Genomic DNA, 24,678 nt, shown 5'->3' with positions numbered 1-24,678 from the left:
AGCATGACAAAATATTACTGCTGGGTGATTTTAACATTCATGTTTGCTGTGCTTCCAAACCATATTCAGCTGAATTTCTAAATATGATTGAGTCTTTCGACTTTACTCAGTGGGTCTCTGGTCCAACACATATCCATGGCCACACCCTTGATTTGATTTTAACCCATGGTTTCTCTATTTCGAATATAGAAATCAACAGCGCATCTTTCTCTGACCACATGCCTGTACTTTTTACTGTTCCTCTCACTGGACGTACACTTAAAAATCCATCGCTGGAACGTTTAACTCGTTGTCTTACCCAACGCTCTAGTGAAGATTTTTCCACAGCCTATCACAATGTACGTAACTGTCTGGAATCTGTCTCTACCCTGCATAACCTGGATGCTGATGCACATCTTAATCTTTTTAATTCCACCTGCGCAGATATCATGAATTCTATTGCGCCTTTGAGGTACGAAAATCACAAGCCTGCACCAGTGCCCTGGCACACTGACACTACACGTACCCTTAGATGGGTATGTAGACAGGCGGAGCGCCAATGGAAAAAGGACCATCTGCAGGTTTCGTATGAAATCATGAAAAATGCCTATAAGGTGTTTCAGAAAGCTGCAAAGTCTGCAAAATGCAAACATTTTTCTGAACTTATTTCTAATAACTGCAATAAACCTCAAGTTCTCTTTGCTACTATTAACTAGGGCTTGCATAGACTAGTCGAGTAGTCGATAGATCGACTACTTCAACCACTAGTCGACGCTGTCGGAAACAATCGACTACTCGAGCGTCCATTAACCATAAATGAATTAAAAATGGCGAACGTCACCAACAGACACCACACGTCAGATGTGTGGAAGTATTTCATCAAGGATGACAAAAATATTGTAATTGACCAACTCTGCAAGAGGCCGTTCACATATTGCGTCTAAAAACGTGTGGAAAGCGCGCGCGGCCGTGCCGCTGTCTCCTACAAGCGCTCGCGCTCCCGCTCCCGTGGCGTCTGTCGTTGCTATGCAAACAAACTGCGCTCTCCATGATGACGACGAAGAAGTATCATTCCACAAAGGATTAATTGATTTCTAGCCCTTGCATTAGCTTTACTACTAGATATATTTCTGGAGATGAGAAGAAAAAACCCGCTTGGAAAAACTAGCGCACCATGTTGCTTTCATTATGAGCGCGCGCCTACATTTGAAATGACGACCTTGAGCGCGGAAAAGACGCGATATGTGACGGCCCCTAGAAGCAGACGTCTGAAATGAAAAGCAAGAACGGCCATTTATTTGGCTATAGACTGTTACATGAAAATTTAAAAATGAAATGTCATAATTATAATGTTTTGAGAGTTTACTTATGTAATTGTTGCATTAGGCTATGAATTAATAAATGTTTATTGATAAGATCTAGCTATTTCATGTCTTTTCATTTACAGTAGCATAAACGACGAGTAGTCGAGTAACTCGAGTATTGTTTTGATAAGAAATCGACTAGCAGAAATCAGTAGTCGTGCAACCCCTACTATTAACTCTGTTTTAAATCCCTCTGTGCATCCCATCTTAGAGCCCTCTACTGCTCTCTGTGACAATTTTGCAAAGTTATTTGTTGACAAGATCACAATTTTAAGATCTCAATTGACTAACTCAGTGTATATACACAATGTTCCATTATGTTCTTCCATCTGGTCTGAGTTTGAGCCGATTGATCTGGAAACTTGTAATGAAATTGTTGGTCACTTAAAACCCACTATCTGTCCGCAGGATATTATTCAACCTTCTTTCCTTAGGCAAATTTTGGACACAGTTGGACCTGGCCTGTTACTTTTAATTAACAAATGCCTGTCAACTGGTTCTTTCCCTAACAGTCTGAAAGTTGCTGTGGTGACGCCTTATCTTAAAAAAACTAATCTCGATCCTTCTACTCTTTCTAACTTTCGTCCTATTTCTAATTTACCTTTTATTTCCAAGATCCTTGAGAGAGTTGTACTGATTCAACTACAGTCATATCTATCCGCAAATTCTCTCCATGAAACATTTCAATCTGGTTTCAAAGCTCTGCACAGCACTGAATCTGCTCTTTTAAGAGTGTCAAGTGATATTTTAACTGAAACGGACTCTGGGAAATCAATGGCCTTAGTTTTATTAGATTTGAGTTCTGCATTTGACTTAGTTGACCATGAGGTCCTGTTGCGACGTCTGGAGACATCCGTGGGCTTTCGAAGCACTGTCTTGCAGTGGTTCCGCTCTTATCTGACCAACAGATGTTTTAGTGTCCGTATTGGTCATCACTCCTCCACTAGTGTACCTCTGAACTGCGGAGTCCCACAGGGATCAATCCTCGGCCCCATATTGTTTATTCTGTATCTGTTACCTCTGGCTTCCATCTTTAATAAATATGAAGTATCCTTCCATTTGTATGCCGAATATACTCAGATTTATTTTCCTTTAAAACATAATGATAAAAATGGTCTACAACCCTTGTTTGCCTGTTTAAGTGAACTTAAACTTTGGCTTTCAAGTAATTTTCTAAACCTAAACGAAAATAAAACTGAAATAATTATCTTCGGGCCCAAGGAAAACTGTGTGTTTGATGTTGACCGTGGTTCTCTCGCACCGTATGAAACCCACTGCGCAAGAAATCTGGGCTTTCTGTTTGACCACAACTTAAAATTTGAGAAACAGATCAGTGCTGTTGTAAAGTCATGCTTTTTTCACCTCCACCAACTCTCCAAAGTGAAACCTTTTTTAACTCAGAGTAATCTTCAAATAGTGACACATGCTTTCGTAACATCTCGACTAGACTACTGTAATTCACTTTACTTTGGTCTATCTCAGTCTTCTCTCTCTTGCCTACAGCTAGTGCAAAACGCAGCAGCTAGACTCCTCACTGGGACACGCAAGTATGAGTCGATCACCCCTATCTTATTCAAACTCCACTGGCTGCCTGTTAAATTTAGAATTGATTTTAAAATTTTACTTTTTGTGTATAAAGCTCTTAACAATTTGGCCCCTAAGTACCTGACTGATCTGCTCTGTCTGTACACTCCTTCTCGTACTTTGAGATCCAGTGATCACTGCCTTCTCATCGTGCCTAGATCCAGGCTTAAAAAACGAGGCGACCGTGCTTTTGCGACTGCAGGGCCAAAACTTTGGAACAGTCTGCCTCTCTATATCAGACTGGCTCTCTCAGTTTCCATCTTCAAATCTTCTTTAAAGACTTTTTTGTTTTCTCTTGCATTTGATGCTCCTTGATTCTGATACGATTACTGCTTATTTTTTCTTTTGTTTCTTTTCGTCCTGTACTGCTCTGCATTTTATTCTCTGCTATGTACAGCACTTTGGTCAGCCTTGGTTGTTTTTAAATGTGCTTTATAAATAAATATTGTATTGTATTGTACCACAGCAAAAAACTACAAGCCTATCTGATCAAGTTCAAACATTATTAAAGACAAGTGAACAGTCAGTGATAAAATAAGAACAAATTAACAAATTACAAGCAGAGATGAATACTAAATAAGACCGTTACAAAGTCTAACAGTAGTATTCAGGTACATAAATTAATAATTAGGCCTAAAGGTAAAATAACACAATTTGTTCACTGTAGAAAATAATAGGTTCATCTTTGTTAAAGCTTTATTTAGTTGTTTTATTAACATTATTGACATGGACAACAGCCGGAATATTAGGCTGCTGTGATTGTCACTTTAAGACCGAATGCACAAACAGAATAAACTGACAAACATTTGGTTTCTTTCTCAACTGTTCACTTATAACATAACCGAGAGAATACTTGCCGAGGCGGGTATTTTGACATCATTTTTGAGTGTATGTGTCTGTTTCAAGGGCAAGAAAACGCGAAAGAGGAATCAATTCGAGCACTGTCTGAAATGCGTCTGCATCTCTCTCTCTCTCTCTCTCTCTCTCTCTCTCTCTCTCTCTCTCTCTCTCTCTCTCTCTCTCTCTCATGTAGAAGTTTATTTTAAAATGCAAACGCATTGAAAATATAATAAAATAAAATAAAATAAAATAAAATAAAAGCTCTGTAAACACTTGCATTTTTTGCAGGACTGTAAGTGTGTCCCATCGAATAATCAAAAGTTCTACACACACTTGCAGTCTTTACGACTACTTGAAGACTTGTGCCAAATAGAGGAAATACGTCATGCAAGTAGAGAGAGAGAGAGAGAGAGAGAGAGAGAGAGAGAGAGAGAGAGAGAGAGAGAGAGAGAGAGAGAGAGAGAGAGAGAGAGAGAGAGAGAGAGAGAGTGAGTCTGTTCGGTAGTCACTATTTAGCCTAACTAACAGAAGACAAATTTAAAATTGTGGTGCTTCTAATTAAGTGATAAAACAGTTGCACATTTTGTACAAAATAGGCTTACACATACCATACTGCATGCATTTTTAAGACATGGGACAGTCTTGCACAATAACTCACAACATCTCCGTGCTGTCTCCTCCCTCCAGACTCTAAAACTAATCTCAAAACTCATTTATTTACACTACGCTCTGTTAACTGATCGTATACTTTAAATTTCAGACCCATGCATGCCTTACTTTGGTTTTCTTTCGTATGTAATATGATCACTGTCTGTCTGCCTGTTCATGTTGTTATATCCTGATTGTATATTTGTAACTGTCAATATTATGTAAAGTGTCCTTGGGTTCTTGAAAGGCGCTATATAAATAAAACATATTATTATTATTATTATTCATTCATTCATTCATTTAGTAAAATACTGGTTATTTCTATTGCAAAATATTCCCAACAAAATAAAAAGAATTGAAGTGAACCATAAGTGCTGTTACCCCATAGAATTGTATTATACAAATGACTACTGTTACATTTAGAAAGAGAAATATCTATGATGAAATTACTTCTGAGAGGAATTACAGATGCACTTGCTTAACCAGTGCACCACATGTTCCTATACAGCTATTTCCCTTTTTTGCTTTACTGCAAACAATAGATCATAACATCAAAGCTTACAAAGCACATAATACCTATATGTTTTAATTAGATGAATAATGCAAATGTAGCAAATGGGGCTTCCTAAAAGTGCACAAGTTCCTTATATCTGCCTGTTTTAGGCAACTGTTTGCTGCATCCTGTGCTGGTCATAGAAGTGGAAGTTATGCGGTTTCAGACTGATCACTTGCTGTCCTGAGGAAGGAACACTCACTTCACTAGATTCTACCCTCTCTGAAAATGTGTTCCGCATCACTTCATCTCCTCATTGGTATGTTTAAAGATGTGTATTTTTTTATATTTTGTGTAATTTACTATAGTCTATTTTCTATTTCTTGTTGGGTAAAGGGTAGCAAATGCTTTCTATTGTTCATTCAGCTACTATTGCATATGTAGTTGTAATTTATAGATTCCATAATGTGTAAATGTAATAGTTCTGTTCCTCATGACCTGACCTGACCTGACCTTTCTCTGGTACAATGCAGGTGCCTTACTTGTTCTTGCTGTTGAAAATGAGGCCACAACCATGATAACCAGCACAGAAACCAACACTGCTCCGGTTTCAATTGCTATCGACAACACCACCGTATTAAATGAAATCTCAGTGGACATTCCGAACAACTTAACCACTTCATTCCCTCCGAACTCCACCGACATACTGTCAGGCACTACGGATGTGGATATGTCAAATTTCACATCAGGTAGCTTTTTCATTTTGCTTGATTTTATATTACACATGCGTCTACACACCTAATGTAGCAACATGGTTGGTAGGACACCTGTAATGCTGCTTGTTTCATTGATACATAAATGAGAACCTCTAACTAAAATAAGGTCACATATGGGTATCTTTTTTCCCTTCTTTTTGGCCAATAGATTTGCCTACTCCTCATCCTTCAGAAGATCCACAGACCAATGACAACACATACAGTCCTCGAGAGAATGTTCCACAAACCAGCACAAAAGAGATTAAAAGCACAACCAGCATAACAACCAGTAAGAAAATACTGTGAAAATACTGTGAAATTCAAGCAATGATAACAGGTTTTATTTTGATTAATATCCAACTGTAACCTGGGTCTAAGTCATTCTTACACAGGAAGGAAGCGTGTGGCTAAGCAATATAAAACTGTCATCACTAGTAAAAAAAAAAAAAAAAAAAAAAAAGATTTATATCAACTACCTAAACCAAGCAATATACTGTAGGAACAAAAGTCTGCTGAATAACGGTTAATTAATCCTTTGTTTACCACCAAAATTATAGCATAAACTTGCCATTCAGCTATTCACCTTATTTTTATTATTACAGCAACTCAAGCAAAAGAACCTGTCAAAACCAATGGAGCAAGTGAGTGATTTTTTCAATTTATTGTCAGTGTTTGTTTATTCATTTTTCATTTCAGTTTTGTTTATTTTTAATTGCCGTAAAAAAAATTATAGTTGTTCTTGATTATTCTTACTGTTTTTTTTTTTTTTTTTTTTTTTACAGTTTACATAATTATCCTGATTATTGTTGTTGTGTGCATATCTGGGGTAGTAGTTTATTGTTGCCTTCAAAAGAAGTCCAGGGTAAGAGATCTTTAATTTATTTTTATTTTATTAATTGGAGGAAACCAATAATAGCATTTAATAGTATTAATTTATGGTTACTTGTTCATTTGATATATTATAATTATTTCATTGGATATACAAACTGCATACTAATCATGTTTGTCTAATGCAGAAGTACTCTGTGGACTTGCATCCCAAACAAGAAGATGCTCAGATCCCACTCAGCACAGTGGATGTAGAAGTGTTTGACACCACATCAGTCAAAGGTACCAGATATTCCTAACTCTCTATCACAGGGATTTCTCTAACTACACTGACCTTGTGCTATAACTGTTCCCAAAGATATGCAAACATTTACTCCTGTCGAGTCCACTGAGCCATTAAAGAACCCTGACCCTGTGAAGGAAGCAGAAAAGCTTGAGGGAGGGAAAGGTATGAAACAGGCAACTGATTTCTGTCAAATACTGTCTGGTAATCACTTCATCTTGAGAGATGCATTATAGCTAAATGCAATTTCACCACAAATGTATGTAGTGGTATCCTACATTATGAATTTACAAGGAAAAACAAGGAAATCAGTATTGAAACAACTGTGTGTGTGTGTGTGTGTGTGTGTGTGTGTGTGTGTGTGTGTGTGTGTGTGTGTGTGTGAGTGAGAGAGAGAGAGAGAGAGAGAGAGAGAGAGAGAGAGAGAGAGAGAGAGAGAGAGAGAGAGAGAGAGAGAGAGAGAGAGAGAGAGAGAGAGAGAGAGAGAGAGAGAGAGAGAGAGAGAAAGCTGCCATGTTTCTGAACCGAAGTACACTGCAAAAGTGAATCGTTGTTGTTAAATTAATCAATCAAATTATATTATATAAATACTATCATTCTAAAGTTTGGGGTCAGTAATTTAAAAAATTTAAGAAAGTAATACTTTTATTCAGTAAGGATGAATACAATTTTCCACGGTTCCATGGTTTCCACACAAATATTAAGCAGCACTACTGTTTTCAACATTGATAATAAGAAGAAATGTTTTTTGAGCCCCAAATTATTAGAATGATTTCTGAAGGATCGTGTGTCTTCTTACCGACCCCAACTGTACTGAAAGTTCCTAAACTATCTGAACTACTGTACTAAACTCCAAAATACACGCCTAATATGCTTTAAACTACAGCAAAAAATGGTTTTGTCCATAATCCCTGAAGTTCCTTTAGTAAAACCGGTGACTAGAAACCTGAAGAAGAACAATAATTTGTTCAACTAGTTGCAATAACAGAGAGCTCCACTGGATGGACTTCTAAGACAAGAGTAGCCTATCTGCCGTACTCTCTTCTCAGGAAAGATTTTACACCAATGACAAAACAGTGGTGGAAAAAAAGTGGCATTGTCAAATTTAGGGCCATAGATCCAGCTTCTTAAACGTACTCCCTTCATGTAAAATCTATGAATGTCAAAATGACTAAACCCTTGCAATATCCATGAACCTTCAACTTCAGCTTCTTTGTAAGAATCTCTGTGCACAATTCTGACATACAATAAACAAAACAAAATTGAAAGAGCAAAGAGATGTGAGAGCCCCAGCTCTGAACAAAACTTATTTATCTTGAATGATATTCTAGTCTCTACCATCAACCATTATCTGAAGTGGGCCTGCTTGGACATGTTTCAATGCCTATAGCAGTTAGGAAATTACCACTTTTGACCAGAGGCAACCAACTGGTCTTTGTGTCTGATCCATACCATCTGGAAGACCCATAACAGAAATAAAGATGACTTTGGCTGTCTGGGTTTGCTCATAGGAATATAAGGAATACTGCTTAGAGATGTGGGGTGGGCTCGTAGTGCTTTTTATTAATCTACTGTCATGTTCATCCAGTTAATCAAAAGAGGTAATGAAAAGTAATACAGGTGGTTAAAATTGAATTCCTTTTACAGATTTCTGTTTGGTAAAATGTTTTGTTTTAATTTGTTAATGTGCATGTGTTTATATTTCGGAGAGAGCTCTTTATCCAACAATCTATTGAAAATTGAAGAGTAAAGGTGACCAGTTTACTGGAAATAATGACAGCTGCGTTACACCCGAACAACTTTTGCAACAGGAAATTACATTATTTGACTAGCAGTCTAGCAGTTTAAGGAACCTTAGAAGTTCCCCTAATAACAGCATTGTCATTTTTTCAGCAGCAGAGATACACAAGATTATTCCTAGAATGTATAGGGGTTCAAAGTGACCCAACATGGTATGCTTTTTGAAAATATATTTTATTAAAAAACATTTATTTATTTGATATTTCATGAAAAAAAAAAAAAAAAACTCTATTAGTAATTTTAAGTGTAATTTTAAACTCTATTAGAATTTATATTAGTAAATTTAAAACAAACGCAGGCTCCTTGTTTCTTCTCCATTCAGTGAAAGTCCCTATCCCTTTCAAACTGATTCATTTGAGGCCAATTACAATATCACCTGCATTTGCGTTTATGGATTAGGCTGTGAACACCTTGTAAAATGTTAGACAAAATGACAAAGTAAAAGTAACAAGCACGACTAACAAAAGGGGATAGTGGGGTTGTTTGCCTACAGCAAGCAATTGGAATTGCTTAACAGCACAGCAATACTTCCTATAGTCTCAGTTTCTCTTCAAGCTCCCTGTAATTAAACCAAAATCCACTGCCTGTCATTGACTAGAGCTCCACAGGCTCCACTTTAGGAACTAATGGGTCTCAATCCATTTCCTGGCTTTAGCGGCTTTATTCACTAAAACCACATCCACATCTAGATCAACCACACAGTGGGAGAGAGTGAGAAACAATGAGAGAAGGATAGAAAATGTAATAGAAGTGTGCATTGAAATGACATAGTTGATAATGGTTTTACGATGCCCCTTCATCTAGTAAATGCTGACTTTCCAGTCATAAGGCTCTGTTTCTACCACCTGCTCATTTCTCACACTGCTAATTTTCAAGATTTACTGCACTGAAAATGATAGGAACACAATAGGTTTGAGACCACTAAGGCCAGACACCCAGGTGTTTTGTGTGCAGTTGTGTTTTTAGAGTAGTGAGAAGCAAGTATCCAATAGTACAACTTAAATATGTTTTAGTGTTTTAGTTCTTTTCACACTTGAAAGGTATCAGAGTAAATTTGTTTGATGATCAGAGGCCCCTATTATACTGTGAATTTGGTTTTCATTTAGTTGGTGTGAACAGACATTTTGTGAATATTAATTTTGCTCTTTATCTGAACTGATCTTCAGGCACTTGTAAGTGACTATGACTTTTTTTTTACAGTTATGAAATAAAGGTCCCGATATACTCTCAGAGAAGCTTTACAACATTTTTGTTCTTTGCTTAGGGGTAAAATGAAGTTCAAAATATTGTTTCAGAAGTATACTGTTAGCGAACATCCTGACGCCATCCATGCTGCTGAGAGCGGCGTTTAGATGAATATGTAAATATGCGCTGTGTGCTTTCCTCTCGATAATAATATAAACACAACAAAAATGACGAGAGAAGACAGTTTCGCTGTCATTTAGAAATACAACTTGAATGTTTGAAATTCTATGTAATCTGTAATTCTTTAATGTTCATTATTTTACTTGCATCTGACCTTGACAAACTGATTTCCACGTCAAAAAAGGTGGAGCATCAGAGCTTACCTATCTATTACGTACATAATCGCCACAGACAAATGGTAGTTTGAAGGTTTGAAGGTACTTTACCAGAAAGTTAGCTTTGGAAAGCGGTTTCGAACTCCCGAAAATAACCCGATTTTGTTCGAAATGACGTCCCACCAGTTTGTTATTTGATTTTGCTTGAAGTTTATAGGGGCCTTAATTTGTGACCCAGTGAAAAAAGAAGTGTTTTGTTTTATGTAAAAATTATGTACTTTAAACTTGATTGTGTGACACATCATTCTTGTAGAAATAATTGAGAACCATTATAAGAATCATTGCCAAAAACAAATTCAAATACATTTTCCCTACAGAATCGGTTGATGTTAAACAAGAAAACCAACAGAATTTGTCCAGCACTCAGGCCACAGTGATCCCAAAGGACAAAACAGAGGAGATGACTGTAGTGGATATATCTGATGTAGAACCTACGGTCTCCACCAAGACTTCAATGGAATCCTTAGATGATGTTCTCAATGAAAACAACAGCAACAATACAAGAGCTAAAGGTTAGTGGAAATGTGAGAACTTTCTAATGTCAGTTACACTGTCCATGTTGTGTGGACTGAGAGACCATAATATTAAAGGGATAGTTCACCCAAAAATTAAAATTATAAAATTAGATCACCATCATGTCATTCCAAACCCATAAGACTTTCGTTTGTCTTCGGCACAAATGAAGATCTTTTTGATGAAATCTGAGAGCTTTCTGTCCCTCCATAGACAGCTACGCAACTACTACTTAGACACTTCAAAAAGTTCATAAAACTAATCCATATCAATGAGTGGTTTAGTCTAAATTTTCGGAAGAGATACGATCACTTTATATGATGAACAGACTGAATTTAGGCTTCTTTTTTTTTTTAATTTAAACCTCAGCGAACATACACAGAAGCTCAACTGAACCTGCTTGACACGCAATAACAAACCTATTGCAGAAGCTCAAATGTAACCCTGGATTACAAAACCAGTCACAAGTCACACGGATATATTTGTGGCAATAGCCAACAAAACATTGTATGGGTCAAAATTATCGATTTTTCTTTTATGCTAAAAATCATTAGGATATTAAGTAAAGATCATGTTCCATGAAGATATTTTGTAAATTTCTTACCGTAAATATATAAAACATTTATTTTTGTGAGTGAATGCAGCACAATCGCCAACATAAATGGACAACTTTAAGGCGATTTTCTCAATGTTTAGATTTTTCTGCACCCTCAGATTCCAGATCTTCAAATAGGTGCATCTCGGCCAAATAATGTACTTTCCTAACAAACCGTACATCAATGGGAAGCTTATTTATTCAGCTTTCATAGTATGTCTCAATATATAAAAAAATAAAAAAATGACCCATGTGACTGGTTTTGTAGTCCAGGTTCACAAATGTGCTGCGTAACACAAGAATGAACCTAATTGGTTCTCGCAAGTCAACATGCTTGAGCTTCTGTTTACCACAACTGATGTTTGAGTTAATGAATGTTTATATGTGAAAAAAAGCCTACAATCAATGCTCATCATATAAAGCAATTGTGTCTCTTCAGAAAATTTGGACTAAACCGCACAATTTATATGGATTAGTTTTACGATTTCTTTATGAACTTTTTGAAGTGTCAGTTGCATAGCTGTCAATGGAAGGACAGAAAGTCTTACGGGTTTGGAACGACATGAAGGTGAGTAATTAATGACGGAATTTTCATTTTTGGGTGAACAATCCATTTAACAGAGAAACAAATATACTATACAACACAGTAGTGATTATTATTGAGATTATTGAATTGTTTGGATATTCTAATACTATCTCTCTCTATTACCACTCCCTCTTTTTGTTTCAGTCAATGGCAAAGTGCATACATTCACTGACATCTCTCTTAAATGTTCTACTTTAAAATAAATCAGCACATTCACAACATTTTACAAAGATAAATGTTTTCCAGTAGACCACACAGATACATACAGTGCTGTGCTCCACTGGAGATGTAAAATAAATACTTCTAGTATATTAAAACACTGGATTTTTAAAGCAAGTTCCTGAAAAAAAAGAAGAAGAAAACAACAGAATATAGAGATGATTATTCTTACTAAAAAGCACTTATAGGGCATAAATCACCTATTCATATCATGATTTATATTGGTCATTCCAATCAAGATGCTTTTTTTATTCCCACATAAATGCAGTATAGAGCATTCCATCTCTCATTACATCATATCCACTGAGCTCAATCACAGACGCCACTCCAGGTCTCATGCCATCAGACACTTGTGAGAGAAACCAGTTTTAATTCCCCCTGTCAGGGAGTTTTGCACACCTGTGCCCCAGCAGCATTATTTCTGTTTGCAGCTTCCCGGGAAAATTTGTTTCTCTGTTAACAGCTGATGAGAGACACTCAGTACAAGATGGTATGGACAATAGAATGCTGATGGTTTTATTACTGCAGTCATTCCACATTTTACAGTGTCCTTTCAGAAACACTAAATACTAAGACACTCTGAAAAATTTCAGCTTCAATTTTCAAAAGTCTGAGACCAATAGTGAAAATGCTGCTATTTTTAAATTTCGTTACTGCATATTAAACGTTATTATCATTTAAAATGTAATGAAAAAATAAATAAAAATAGGAGCATTTTCTAGTGATATTTTGGACCCAACTGTATAGGCTATTATTACAGCTTTTAATACAGATTGGTTTAAATAGTATAGAAGAATTTTCATATAATTATTAAATCTATAACATAAATTATTAATTTAATAACTTAATTTTTTTTTATAAAAATGTAATATTATATTATACTATGTATATTATATTTTAATGTACACTGCTGTTCAAACATTTGGGGTTGGTAAGTTTTCTCTCTTAAGGGTCTCTCTTAAAGACATACAGACATACCACCCAAATGAATTTGGTAGGCACCTATGGCTGCCACATAGACCATGAAAGTTGACTGGGATAACCCTGCAGTGAATCACTTGCAGGAACTCCAGCACTGTACCAAAAGGGCAGTTAACTGGGTCCAGTTGACGACCACTGCACTCTCAGACGTCCTACTTCTCAACTAAACTGGCCAGTCGATATTTAATCTGGTAACAGCACGAGTCACAACCTCCACCAGCTCCGCATTGGCTGGAGAGTGAGGTGGCAAGTCCTCAACCTCTCTTGCCTCGATGCTTTCAATTTCCAACTACTCAGAAATAGATACTTGAAGCACTGGTGCCTCACCCAGTGCGGAAGGAACCGCAAAGCGTGCTTCCAAACACTGAGAAAAGGCACTGGATCTAGATCCCCATGATTTAGATTGCCTCGGCAGCAGCGGGACCCACACCCTGGGGAACGCAAGCCTGAGCACCCGCCGCAAAGAGCGCCAGGCGGGAGCAGAGCGTCCGTAGTGGAAGATGTTCACAATGTACACAGCCAGTGCCCTTGAGCGCTGACTTGTGCATGCTCCGTTCCCAAACAAACAACACAAAGATTGTGTGTATCCCCACCCGTGATGTAGCGTGGGCAGGATGAACACACACACATATGACTTTCTGACTCTAAAGATATATATGTGTGTGTGTTGTCTGCCTACCACCTATGTACAGTATATATATATATATACATATAGATGGTAGACAGACAACACCAATTAAGACACACAATTTCACATTCATTCAGCACTTACTGAAGACACAGAAGCTAGCATTGCACTGTTTGGGCATGATTTATAGTTTCCTGGTTCGTGACGTCACCCGTCACCCGCTCGTCACACCATTGGATGATTTCACACGCGCATCACAACGCTATCATGCAGAGTGTTCCCACAGCGTCAATCGACGCAGCGTGAGTTCCCTTGAAAAAGAACAGTAATATTAAAATAATATTTATTATATTTTTTTCAGGATTCTTTGATGAATAGAAAGTTCAAAAGAACAGCATTTAAATAGAAAACTTTTGTAACATAACTGTCTTTACTGTCAGTTATGATCAACTTAATGCATCCTTGCTGAATAAATGTATTAATTTCTTTCAAAAAACGGTAGTGTACAGTGTACACACATACACACACAGGACATATTGGAACATAAATAGGCTACACACGGATGAACTATAATTAGCAGAAAATAAGGAAAAGTCCACTCATTCAAAAAACAGCAAAAGAATCAAAGGGAGGAAACAAAGAGAAAACCTCTCGTTCCTTCCAGCTGGTTTGGAACTGATGGGAAGGTTGGAGACATGAACTTGAAAGAGGTCATGTTCTCCCACCCCCATAGATAACAGCTAATGACCATGACTGCTCATAAAGCAGTATAATTAGCCAGAGCCCCAAGGACTATATAGGGTATTATTTTCCAGTAAGAGGGTATGCTTTTATATGCTCTCTGGTCATTGTTGGAGGCTCTGTTTCCACGTTTTGGGAGCTGATAGAGCTCTTGTAAATGCTTCAGCTGTACCTGTGCATTTTTTTTTTTCACTTTATAGTAGTTCTTTGTCTACTCAACAGAGATAAATAAAAACTTGGTGGCTGACAGTGCTTTGTATGCTCTAACAGCACGTTATGCACTACTTTCAATTTAAATTGCTACAGATTGACAGCAGATGTTTAGTAACAGTCCATGACATTGATGGAATCTGGATTAAAAACATACAGAAAAAGATCTGAAAACTCAAAAAAAGGTTTTAGGAGTGGTCTGTAAAATACTGTCTAATGACAAAGAAACCAAGTCAATGCTAGATTTACAGTAACAATCTAACACTCGTCTGGGCCTGAACAGTATTAGACACTGTGCTTTGGTGTAGAACTAATGTGTGTTTGCGTATGTACGCATGCAGTTATTGACCGCCAGCATTTTGATGTGGTTATCACATCACCTGGCCAGGTGTAACTTGGGATGAGTGGGAGTGAGAGAAACTCAGAGCTGTACCAGGTGGTGCCTTCTGGTTTGAGTTGAACCCTGCAATCTTTCTTGTAATCTTTTACTCAGTAATTGCAACATGAACGGAAAAATGTTGTTTCACCATATCTGAAAGTGTTTGTGAGGAAATTGTGCTGAGAAGCATTTAAAGGTCATTAGTGACGTTTGGTTTTCTTTTGTTGGTGTTTAGCGCCAGTTATTTGCTATTTCCATGGTTACATTTGATATGTTATGGTTTAGATTAACCACACATTTGGCTCATTGGGATGTCAGTGTTTGTATGTACACAAACACTGATGACTGTATTGTAGGCAAGTGAAAATAATTTGGACAGTCATAAAAGGCAATGTTGCAAAGTGGACATGAATGTAGCAACTCCAGAGTGTTAATATAGACTTCCGCTTTGCACTTTAGACCAAGTCAAGAAAAGTCAAGCACCTAAAAATGAAAAATCTGTAATCATTTACTCACCCTTGTGTCATCTCAATTTTCTTTCTTTCTTGTTTTTTTCACACACACACACACACACACACACACACACACACACACACACACACACACACACACACACACACACACACACACACACACACACACACACACACACACACACACACACACACACACACACACACACACACACACACACACACACACAATGAACAGCAAAGAAGATATTTGAACAAATGTTCTGCTTTTGTTTTTTTGATACAATGAAAGTCAATGGGGTCAGTTTCAAGCTCCAGAAAGGAAAGTAATCCAAACGGCTTCAGTGGTTTAATCCACATCTTCTCTTTGTTTGATGAATAGTGCTAAATTTAAGTGATCATTCACTCTCAAATCAAATCATTGATCAAACCATATATACAAAGCCCAAATCAAATATGGTGACCCGCCATCAACAACATCAAACCCAACTGGTGCTTACGTCATGATGTCAAGTCATATGAAACGCAAGAACCAATGAGGTTTCAGGTTTGATGTTATTTTTCAAAGATCATCACTTGTTCTTCAGAAGAAATAAAACTTGAATTATTACAGCATTTTCATTTTTGGGTGAATTATTATTTTAAAGGTGTGCAAAACCTTTTTTCTGTATACACTGATGACAATGACAGGTGAAATAACCATTAAAAGGTTGAACATTCAAGACCATTAAGCAATTAGACTTGAGAAGATTTGGAGAATTTGGGTTTAGATTGTTGGGAGTGTGTGTTCATCCCCTCTCATATTTCTAAAGCTTCTCCAATTCTCCCTCCGTGAGAAGTCATGAAAGGATTTTTTTATGTTGAGACCACACCCATGTAGGTATATCCCACCACACTAACCCAACAACCCTACATTTTATTCATATGGGGAACATGCATCAATGTCCCTGTTGATCTTCCTGTAAATCTTCACACCTTCCTTGATTGCAGCTATTTTTGTAGAACGGGATAAAAGAAATGCAATAGGCCCCCGAGTCAAGCCAATGACTTCTATTCTGCCACAGTTGGGAGGCAGAAAACTTGAAGCTCATTCTCGTCTACCAGTTCAAAGACCATGCAACCTTTCATTTTTTTGATCAAGTATAACAATAATTCCTGTCATTCTTTTTCACTTAAAGGGACAGTTCACCCAAAAAGGAAAATTCTGTCATTATTTACTCACCCTCAATTTTGTTCAAACCTGTATGAATTTCTTCTGCTGAACACAAAAGAAGATATTTTGAAGAATGTCGGTAACCAAACAGCTGATGGGCCCCGTAGTATGAAAAAAAAAATATATATATATATATATATATATATATATATATATATACATATATATATATATATATACACTATGGAAGTACTAAAAAAATGCTAAAATACTATACTATGGAAGTCAATGGGATCCCGTCAATTGTTTTGTTACTGACATTCTTCAAAATATCTTCTTTTGTGTTTAGCAGAATAAATAAACCCATACAGGTTTCGAACAACTTGAGGGTGAGAAAATGTTGAAAGTATTTTCATTTTTGGGTGAACTATCCCTTTAATAATCTATTTATTGGCAGTGTCAAAGGCTAACAAAAATTGTAAACTTAAAAAAAGCAGAATGTTTTCAGTTACAGGATGCTTTCTGCATTGTTGTCATACAGTGACTGTCAGACTCAAAAGTTCATCTATATTTTGTCCTTCTCCAGCTGTCCTTTCACTTGAGCTTTTTTTATCCATCCTGTGCTACTCATCATACATTTAATGATGGCCAATTTCAGTGAGGATAAATATGCTTGGGTGACTTTACAAGCAGTGAAGTAATTTAAGTGGGGTGATAATTAGTTCATGGCAAACATACATGTATATCTCAAACTTCCTGTGAGTTTCTTGGAACTTTTTCCAATTACTTTATGGGTTTTCTTTCATTCTTGGAATTTATTTGATTGATTTATATAGTAGTAGTTTTGTTGATATACAGCTAGTTCTGTGAAAACGAACAACCTGAAACTAGCAGGCAACCAACTTATACAGCTATTTGTTTTTGGTATTTCTAGTGTGTATTCAGCAAAGTCAATTTCCTTTCTGGGAAGTATAGACTCTCTTATTGTGGGTTCACATCGGTGAAGACACTGTTGGTTAAGGTTTACAAGGTAGAAAAAAAATATCTTTTCTAACACAAACAAGGATGAAATTCTTTAACACAAGCAATTAAACACCAACCAGCTGTTCTGAACAACCGACACAAGTTTGACCACCACTGATGTCTGGTCACGTTTGTCTAGACAAACAGAAGTGCCCAGAAGGGAACATTTCACTGCATTTGAGTTCCATATGTTGAATCTCAGTATTCCTAAAATGCTCAGTGTTATTATTGTATATCATTATTAGGCATACACTGCAGTAATAAATCATTACAATTCAAGTCTAATTTGTTTGTTGAAACCTAGAAGCCTTAGAGAAGACATTATTGTATTTATTTTCCATTAAACAACATTTATAATTAAATCATTAGTTTTCTCTTTAATCATTTAAATGCATTATATCAGCATCATAGTGCATGACAGTTAGTCATTCAAGTCTTATTATAATAGGTAAAAACTGAAAGCCAATAAAATAAAACATTGATATTTTTTATTTTCTAGGGACAATATACAATATCACTCAATGTGACAAAACACCTATTATTAAATACTACTACATTTGCTGGTGGTGGTAATACCGTAAATGAAAGAGATTTTTATCAAGGTAAAATCTACATAAAGGTCCCAACAAAAGTATTATTTAGTGTAAGGCATGTTGAAGTTTAGCGAACAGTTTGTCGATTCATTAAATAAGCTATTTCCTCACAAAAGCTGTTTATTCAGCGTAGCCAAGCCTCTCCTCCATTGATATCCACACAAAAAAAACAGCCTCTGGTCTCCTTCCCCGCATACCGCCAAAGCCGCAGCGTTAGCGTTAGACGTTACGCTCGTTTGGCTAAAGGTTGCAGGCTTGCCTTCCAGTGGCTTTGGTTAGTATGCATTATAAGACCATAATTAGATGGTTCAGGTGTGTGTAACTGGGGTTGGAGCTAAATTCTGCAGGATAGAGATCCTCCAGGAGCAAGAATGAACACCCCTGCTCTAGAGCTTCCATAGCCATGATTGTGACAATGTCCTTTATATGCAGATATATCCAATATATATAATATATATATATATATATATATATATATATATATATATATATATATATATATATATGTATGGCGCTGTTGCTATTTTCCCGGCGGGATAAATGACTCTTGCGCCAGGCGCAAATCTAAAATGGGTTGGTCTGAAGCAGCTTCATTATTCTTAGGTGTGGTTTGGGCGTAACGTGAAATAAACCAATCAGAGCGTCATCTCACATTCCCTTTAAGAGCAGACGCGCTTGTTCTAAAGCGGATTCCTATTATAACAGCGGATTTGCCAGGCGCGCACCAGGAGCGGTTCACAGCCAAGGAGAGCAACTCTCTCGTCAGGGACGTTGGGGATGGAGAAACCCACCCAAATTAACTTCGGTTAAAAAGGCGTATGTGTAGGCTAAGCTAGATGTATGCTTTTATAATAAATTGTCTATCTATCTATCTATCTATCTATCTATCTATCTATCTATCTATCTATCTATCTATCTATCTATCTATCTATCTATCTATCTATCTATCTATCTATCTATCTATCTATCGTAATAATGTATGATTTGCAAAAATGAAAACTGCTGCTTCTGTGTAGATGAGAGAATCAAAGTGTATGTGCGTTGTGCACACGCTACATTGATTATTTCCAAGCATGCGCCCTTAAAATAGCATATGAATAACATGCGCAACGCGCCACTGACTTTAAACTATTTTTTCCTGGTTAGTGGCGCAATTGTTTTCTAAACCTGCAAAATAGCAAGAAGGAACGTTTGCGCCGGAACACGCCTCCTTTTTTGCGCTGAACCGCCCAGGGAGCGCAAGTTCATTCCCTAGTTTAGCGACGTGCTTCTGTGGAGGGAAAAGCACGCTTTGCGCGGGTTCAAAATAGGAATGATACATGCGTCGGTGTACAAAGTCAATTGCGCTGGGTGCAAGATAGGGCCCATAAAATGAAATACAGGGTGGGCCATTTATATGGATACACCGTAATAACATGGGAATGGTTGGTGATATTAAAGTCCTGTTTGTGGCACATTAGTATGTGAGGGGGCAAACTCCTCAAGATGGGTGGTGACCATGACATACACTAATGTGCCACAAACAGGACTTTAATATCACCAACCATTCCCATGTTATTACGGTGTATCCATATAAATGGCCCACCCTGTATATTATTTTTGTTTGATTTTGACAGCTGTTTAGGAGATTATGTTATAGCGCTAAAATCTCTTACTTTACTAGACTGAAAGGCTTAAAAGGCAGCCTGATGTCTACTTCTACTTTATTACTTTAACAGTTAAACTAATCAAGAACAAAATAAAAATAAAAATGTGCTTATGTTAAATATTGTGACACAACTTCTCTTCATTTGCTCAATCTGTGGTCTGTCTTCTTGGTGAGAACTTAACGAAAGGACAAAGGTCAAGCAAATCTAATTAAAGAGCAGCCTGTCAATGTGCTCATTGTCATTTGCTATAATCAAACCTTCTGACGTTCCAGTAGTTTTACTGAACAAGCCTATAGATAGCAATGGTCCACAATTCAAAACCCTACAAAGAAACAAAAACTCTACAAGGTACAAATTCATGTTGTTGCAGACACATACATATTTAATATATTACAAAGTTACTTATAGTCAGTAGAATGTCTGTTGGGGGAAAATCTAAATAAAGTGTTAGCAGATATTAATGAGAGTTAATTGTGGAGCCTGATTAATTAAAGTAATAGTTCACCCCAAAAAAGAACATTTTAGTTGGAATAGTTTGAATCTAAATATTATTTACTTTTAAAACAATTTTGGTTTGTGACATACATACAATAAAAAACAACTCTACAAAGCAACTCTTATAATCTGTAATATCCTGTGCTATTTTTAAATAAGTACAGCTGACCATTCTCACACACTGTTTCAAGCACATGTTTGACTGATGGGGCTCTGAAAAGACAGAATTCAAAGGAAGGGCATCCAATAGCACATTCTCCCTCTTCCAGTTTTCTATTCCCAGTGAGTGTCCTAGAGCAGCGGCTTCACAGGCCAGGCTGTGATCAGGCCACTGCTGAAAGATAGATTCCTTCACCTGCCCGTATCTGCCCTGGGCATCATATACACATTCCTCTGAGTGGGATTGACAGACTCCATTGAGACTCTTTTAACTCCTAGAAGAAGAAAAGAGTTCACAAGGCATCTTTGGAATGATGCATGTATTGTGCCATGTTCTTATGCCATGAACCCTTATTGTCATTTATTTAAATATCCTCTTATTCAGTCATCTGCAAAAGCATCCTCAATTATTTATTTGCTCAGCTGTCATTATCGTTTGAAAATAGTATGTAAGCCATTTCCGACCCAAGGTAAAAAGGAAAAAAAGGTCATTGTGAATTGTTAAAATTAGAAATAGTATATTGCCAGGTACAAAGTCACAATTACAATAATGTTGCAAATGAGAAACAAAGTGTCAAATACAAGAGACAAAGTTGAAATTGTGAAATATAAAATCACATTCTATAGAAAGTCACATTGTGTGATAAAGTGGCAATTACGAAAAATAAAGTTCTAATTTACAACATTAATTTGCAACTGGAGAAAAATCTTTTGATTGATGCTCACTATCGGTTGATCGTGTTGGCCTTTCAGAAGAGATTTTTTTTTGCAGATAAAACTGAATGATGAATCTGTTGTGTAAAATGTGAAACTATTTACTTTTGGAACAACAATCTTTTAAAAGAATTCTAAAAGTAAAAACCAAAGATAATTTGCCGTAGTGACGTTAAAATTATACAGACATATCCCAATACATGAATTTTAAGAAATTAAACTGCTTTACACTCTACCTGTTACATTTAAAGTTTAGTTGGGTATCTTAGGTTTAAATCTAGGGTGGAAATGGCACTGGGATGGCTCTACAAACCTGCCCTAACAGCTCTGATATAATTAGAGGTTCCACTTCAGTTTAAAAGATTGGAACTCTTAGATTAGTCCCCTGGTTTTGTCTTGATAGATCCTTAAAGGAATGTCCAGTCTTCCAGCTACTTGCTGGAACCAGCTGGGGGTTGGGAGATTGTTATCTCAGGCTCAGTTTTCGTATGTCAGCTCAGCCTAATGAGTCTATTTGAATGTGTATGGTCCACTTGTGCGTTTGTGTAAGCCTGTAAAAAAAAGTATCGTTAAATTGGATACCACCCTTTCTACTGATAATTGAGTTCTTATTCGTAATTTTCAATACAGATGTCATTGCACGCCATTTTGTGAACAAGCCTACAGGTTAAAGAAGTCATGAAGCTTATGAATTTTCAATGAATGTGAGCATGTCCATAAATGGCTCCAAAAATTTGTGAAAAATTCTAAAATATTTAAACTCTGCATTTATACCATACTGACAAACCATGGCATATAACCTTAATATAACCAGGCTTTTTTTTTTGCAAATAAAATCAATAAATTTTAGGTGCATGTCTACCATCAAACAGAGGTTTTATGTGAGGTAAAGCGTCATGTCAAAGGCTAAATACATACTGTAGGAGGTTATGAGCTGGCTTTACAACTCATGGGAAAAATAGCAAAGTGGCTTTGATCATTTTGGAACCATTTTCTTTTATCAGTAGGATAATTATCTCATTGTTTTGGTCAAAAACAATGAATTATTTACATCTACAAATTGAAAAAATGTGAATAAATTAATGTCTTTAAAAACAATATCAACTCTGTTTTACAGATATCTGAACCTGCCTGATGGATTTTTGAACCAGTAAATAAAAACTGCATTGCAACATGGAGAAAAAAAAGAATATCCATTTGTAAATTATGTGTCATCATTTTCATTTCAGACTCTGTTAGTTGATACATTGATTTTTTTTTTTTGTATGCATTGCATTGTGTTTTAAGGTTAATGGAAATACCAGTAAACTTAATGTCCTGGCAGAAAACAACTAGTACCTTTTTTTTTTTTTTTTACATATTATTTTCTTACAATGTATTGCCTTTATCTAAGTACCATAATATCATCTATTATGTTTGCTTTTAATATTGTAACCATTTTAAATCTAATTTATGAAAATGTAATCTAATCTAAGCTCGCCGAATTTCAACCAGCTTTGCATTGTAATTATGAAGGTAGTTTATGTAAATGAAAAAATGTATACAACAAAAGTCTGCATTAGAGTGCAATAATGCTCACTGTTTCTTTGTTGTATGTATGTTATTGATGCCTGTAATTGTAATCTATAAAACTATATATTCATATATATGCTAAAACAACTTTAATCACTGTACCTTTTTTAAAATCTCATGATTATTATGTTTTGGGTTATAGGCTAGTTTTAAAATTTTATTAAACTGTGTTTTCTTAAACTTCTGTAAACTAGGCAGTCTTAAGGACAATCTTGTCGGGTGCAACGTGGGTTTATAATCAATTGCTTCTCCCTTCTAATACCATAATGTCAAATAATACAATACAATGTTTACCTTAATTACAATTGTCATTTATCATTACTTTTAGTTTCCATAAATCTTTTTCTAGAGTAAGAGTCTCAGTTTTTACATTTTATGTTTAAGGCTATTTCTTATGTATCAAATTCTGGCTTATGATATTAAATATCATGTTCTGGCTGCCCATTTTACTCTGCTCATTATTGCAGCAACAGTTCAACAATAACTACTATTACTGCTAGTTAGCTGAGCTGTTAGATGAAACATTGTGTAATATTTGTGTAAGACTGAACCTTAAATGGAATTTGTCAGGTGTATGTTCTATCTGTAATAAAGAAAGATTATTGTATCAGAACTGTGTTAGAAATTGCTCTAAGTAAACAAGCAGATGCCAAAATAGATGTTTACGCAAGGAGCTCACAATAAAACTATTATTTTTGATTTAAAGTAGTTCATTTTAATAACTACCTCCTTTTTAATAATAGCAAATTTGTTTTATTGCATCGATTGCAAACTTCCAGGTGCACACTAAAACACCTCAAACCATGTGTGCTAAAAGACAGGAATTAGTTGTCACCTCAAAAACACCTGAACATCAGAAGTCTCTGAACTGACATGTTTATAAAAACAAAAGAAAGAGGAATGTGAGGAAGTAGTAGGTGATGTACAGTATAGTGAGGGCATCTATACTGCCTTGTTGATAATAATACAAATCTTAAGAGAGACCTTAACAGTATTTGCATCCATTATTCATTTTAGGGCCATTTTAGTACAGTGAACTCATTGTCATGTTCAAGAAACCAATTTGAAATGATTCGAGCTTTGTGACATGGTGCATTATCCTGCTGGAAGTAGCCATCAGAGGATGTGTACATGGTGGTCATAAAGGGGTGGACATGGTCAGAAACAATGCTCAGGTAGGCCGTGGCATTTAAACGATGCCCAATTGGCACTAAGGGGCCTAAAGTGTGCCAAGAAAACATCCCCCACACCATAACACCACCACCACCAGCCTGCACAGTGGTAACAAGGCATGATGGATCCATGTTCTCATTCTGTTTACGCCAAATTCTGACTCTAACATCTGAATGTCTCAACAGAAATCGAGACTCATCAGACCAGGCAACATTTTTCCAGTCTTCAACTGTCCAATTTTGGTGAGCTTGTGCAAATTGTAGCCTCTTTTTCCTATTTGTAGTGGAGATGAGTGGTACCCGGTGGGGTCTTCTGCTGTTGTAGCCCATCCGCCTCAAGGTTGTGCGTGTTGTGGCTTCACAAATGCTTTGCTGCATACCTCGGTTGTAACGAGTGGTTATTTCAGTCAAAGTTGCTCTTCTATCAGCTGGTTGTGCGTGAAAATCCCAGTAACTGAGCAGATTGTGAAATACTCAGACCGGCCCGTCTGGCACCAACAACCATGCCACGCTCAAAATTGCTTAAATCACCTTTCTTTCCCATTCTGACATTCAGTTTGGAGTTCAGGAGATTGTCTTGACCAGGACCACACCCCTAAATGCATTGAAGCAACTGCCATGTGATTGGTTGATTAGATAATTGCATTAATGAGAAATTGAACAGGTGTT

The 24,678-nt window shown here is 36.5% G+C and overlaps 1 protein-coding gene across 2 annotated transcripts; it reads left to right on the top strand.

The window, feature by feature from the left end:
- Positions 1-4,863: 4,863 nt before the first annotated feature.
- LOC308688379 (uncharacterized protein) lies at positions 4,864-23,538 on the top strand. 2 transcript variants are annotated; one of them, XM_081361392.1, is made up of 9 exons: positions 4,939-5,227; positions 5,442-5,657; positions 5,833-5,952; positions 6,266-6,304; positions 6,446-6,525; positions 6,680-6,773; positions 6,850-6,939; positions 10,472-10,666; positions 22,383-23,538. In XM_081361392.1, the coding sequence occupies exons 1-9, from the start codon at positions 5,197-5,199 to the stop codon at positions 22,388-22,390; spliced, it is 873 nt and encodes a 290-aa protein (XP_081217518.1). In that variant the 5' UTR covers positions 4,939-5,196; the 3' UTR covers positions 22,391-23,538. The 2 variants fall into 2 exon arrangements, with proteins under 2 accessions (XP_081217519.1, XP_081217518.1); XM_081361393.1 differs by lacking the exon at positions 6,850-6,939 and having other exon boundaries at positions 4,864-5,227.
- Positions 23,539-24,678: the final 1,140 nt, after the last annotated feature.

This window comes from Scardinius erythrophthalmus, assembly GCF_964197995.2.
Source record: "Scardinius erythrophthalmus genome assembly, chromosome: 3".
NCBI classification, from domain to species: domain Eukaryota; kingdom Metazoa; phylum Chordata; class Actinopteri; order Cypriniformes; family Leuciscidae; genus Scardinius; species Scardinius erythrophthalmus.
Note: the sequence above shows the minus strand (reverse complement) of the source record. Positions and strands in the feature narration are given on the sequence as shown.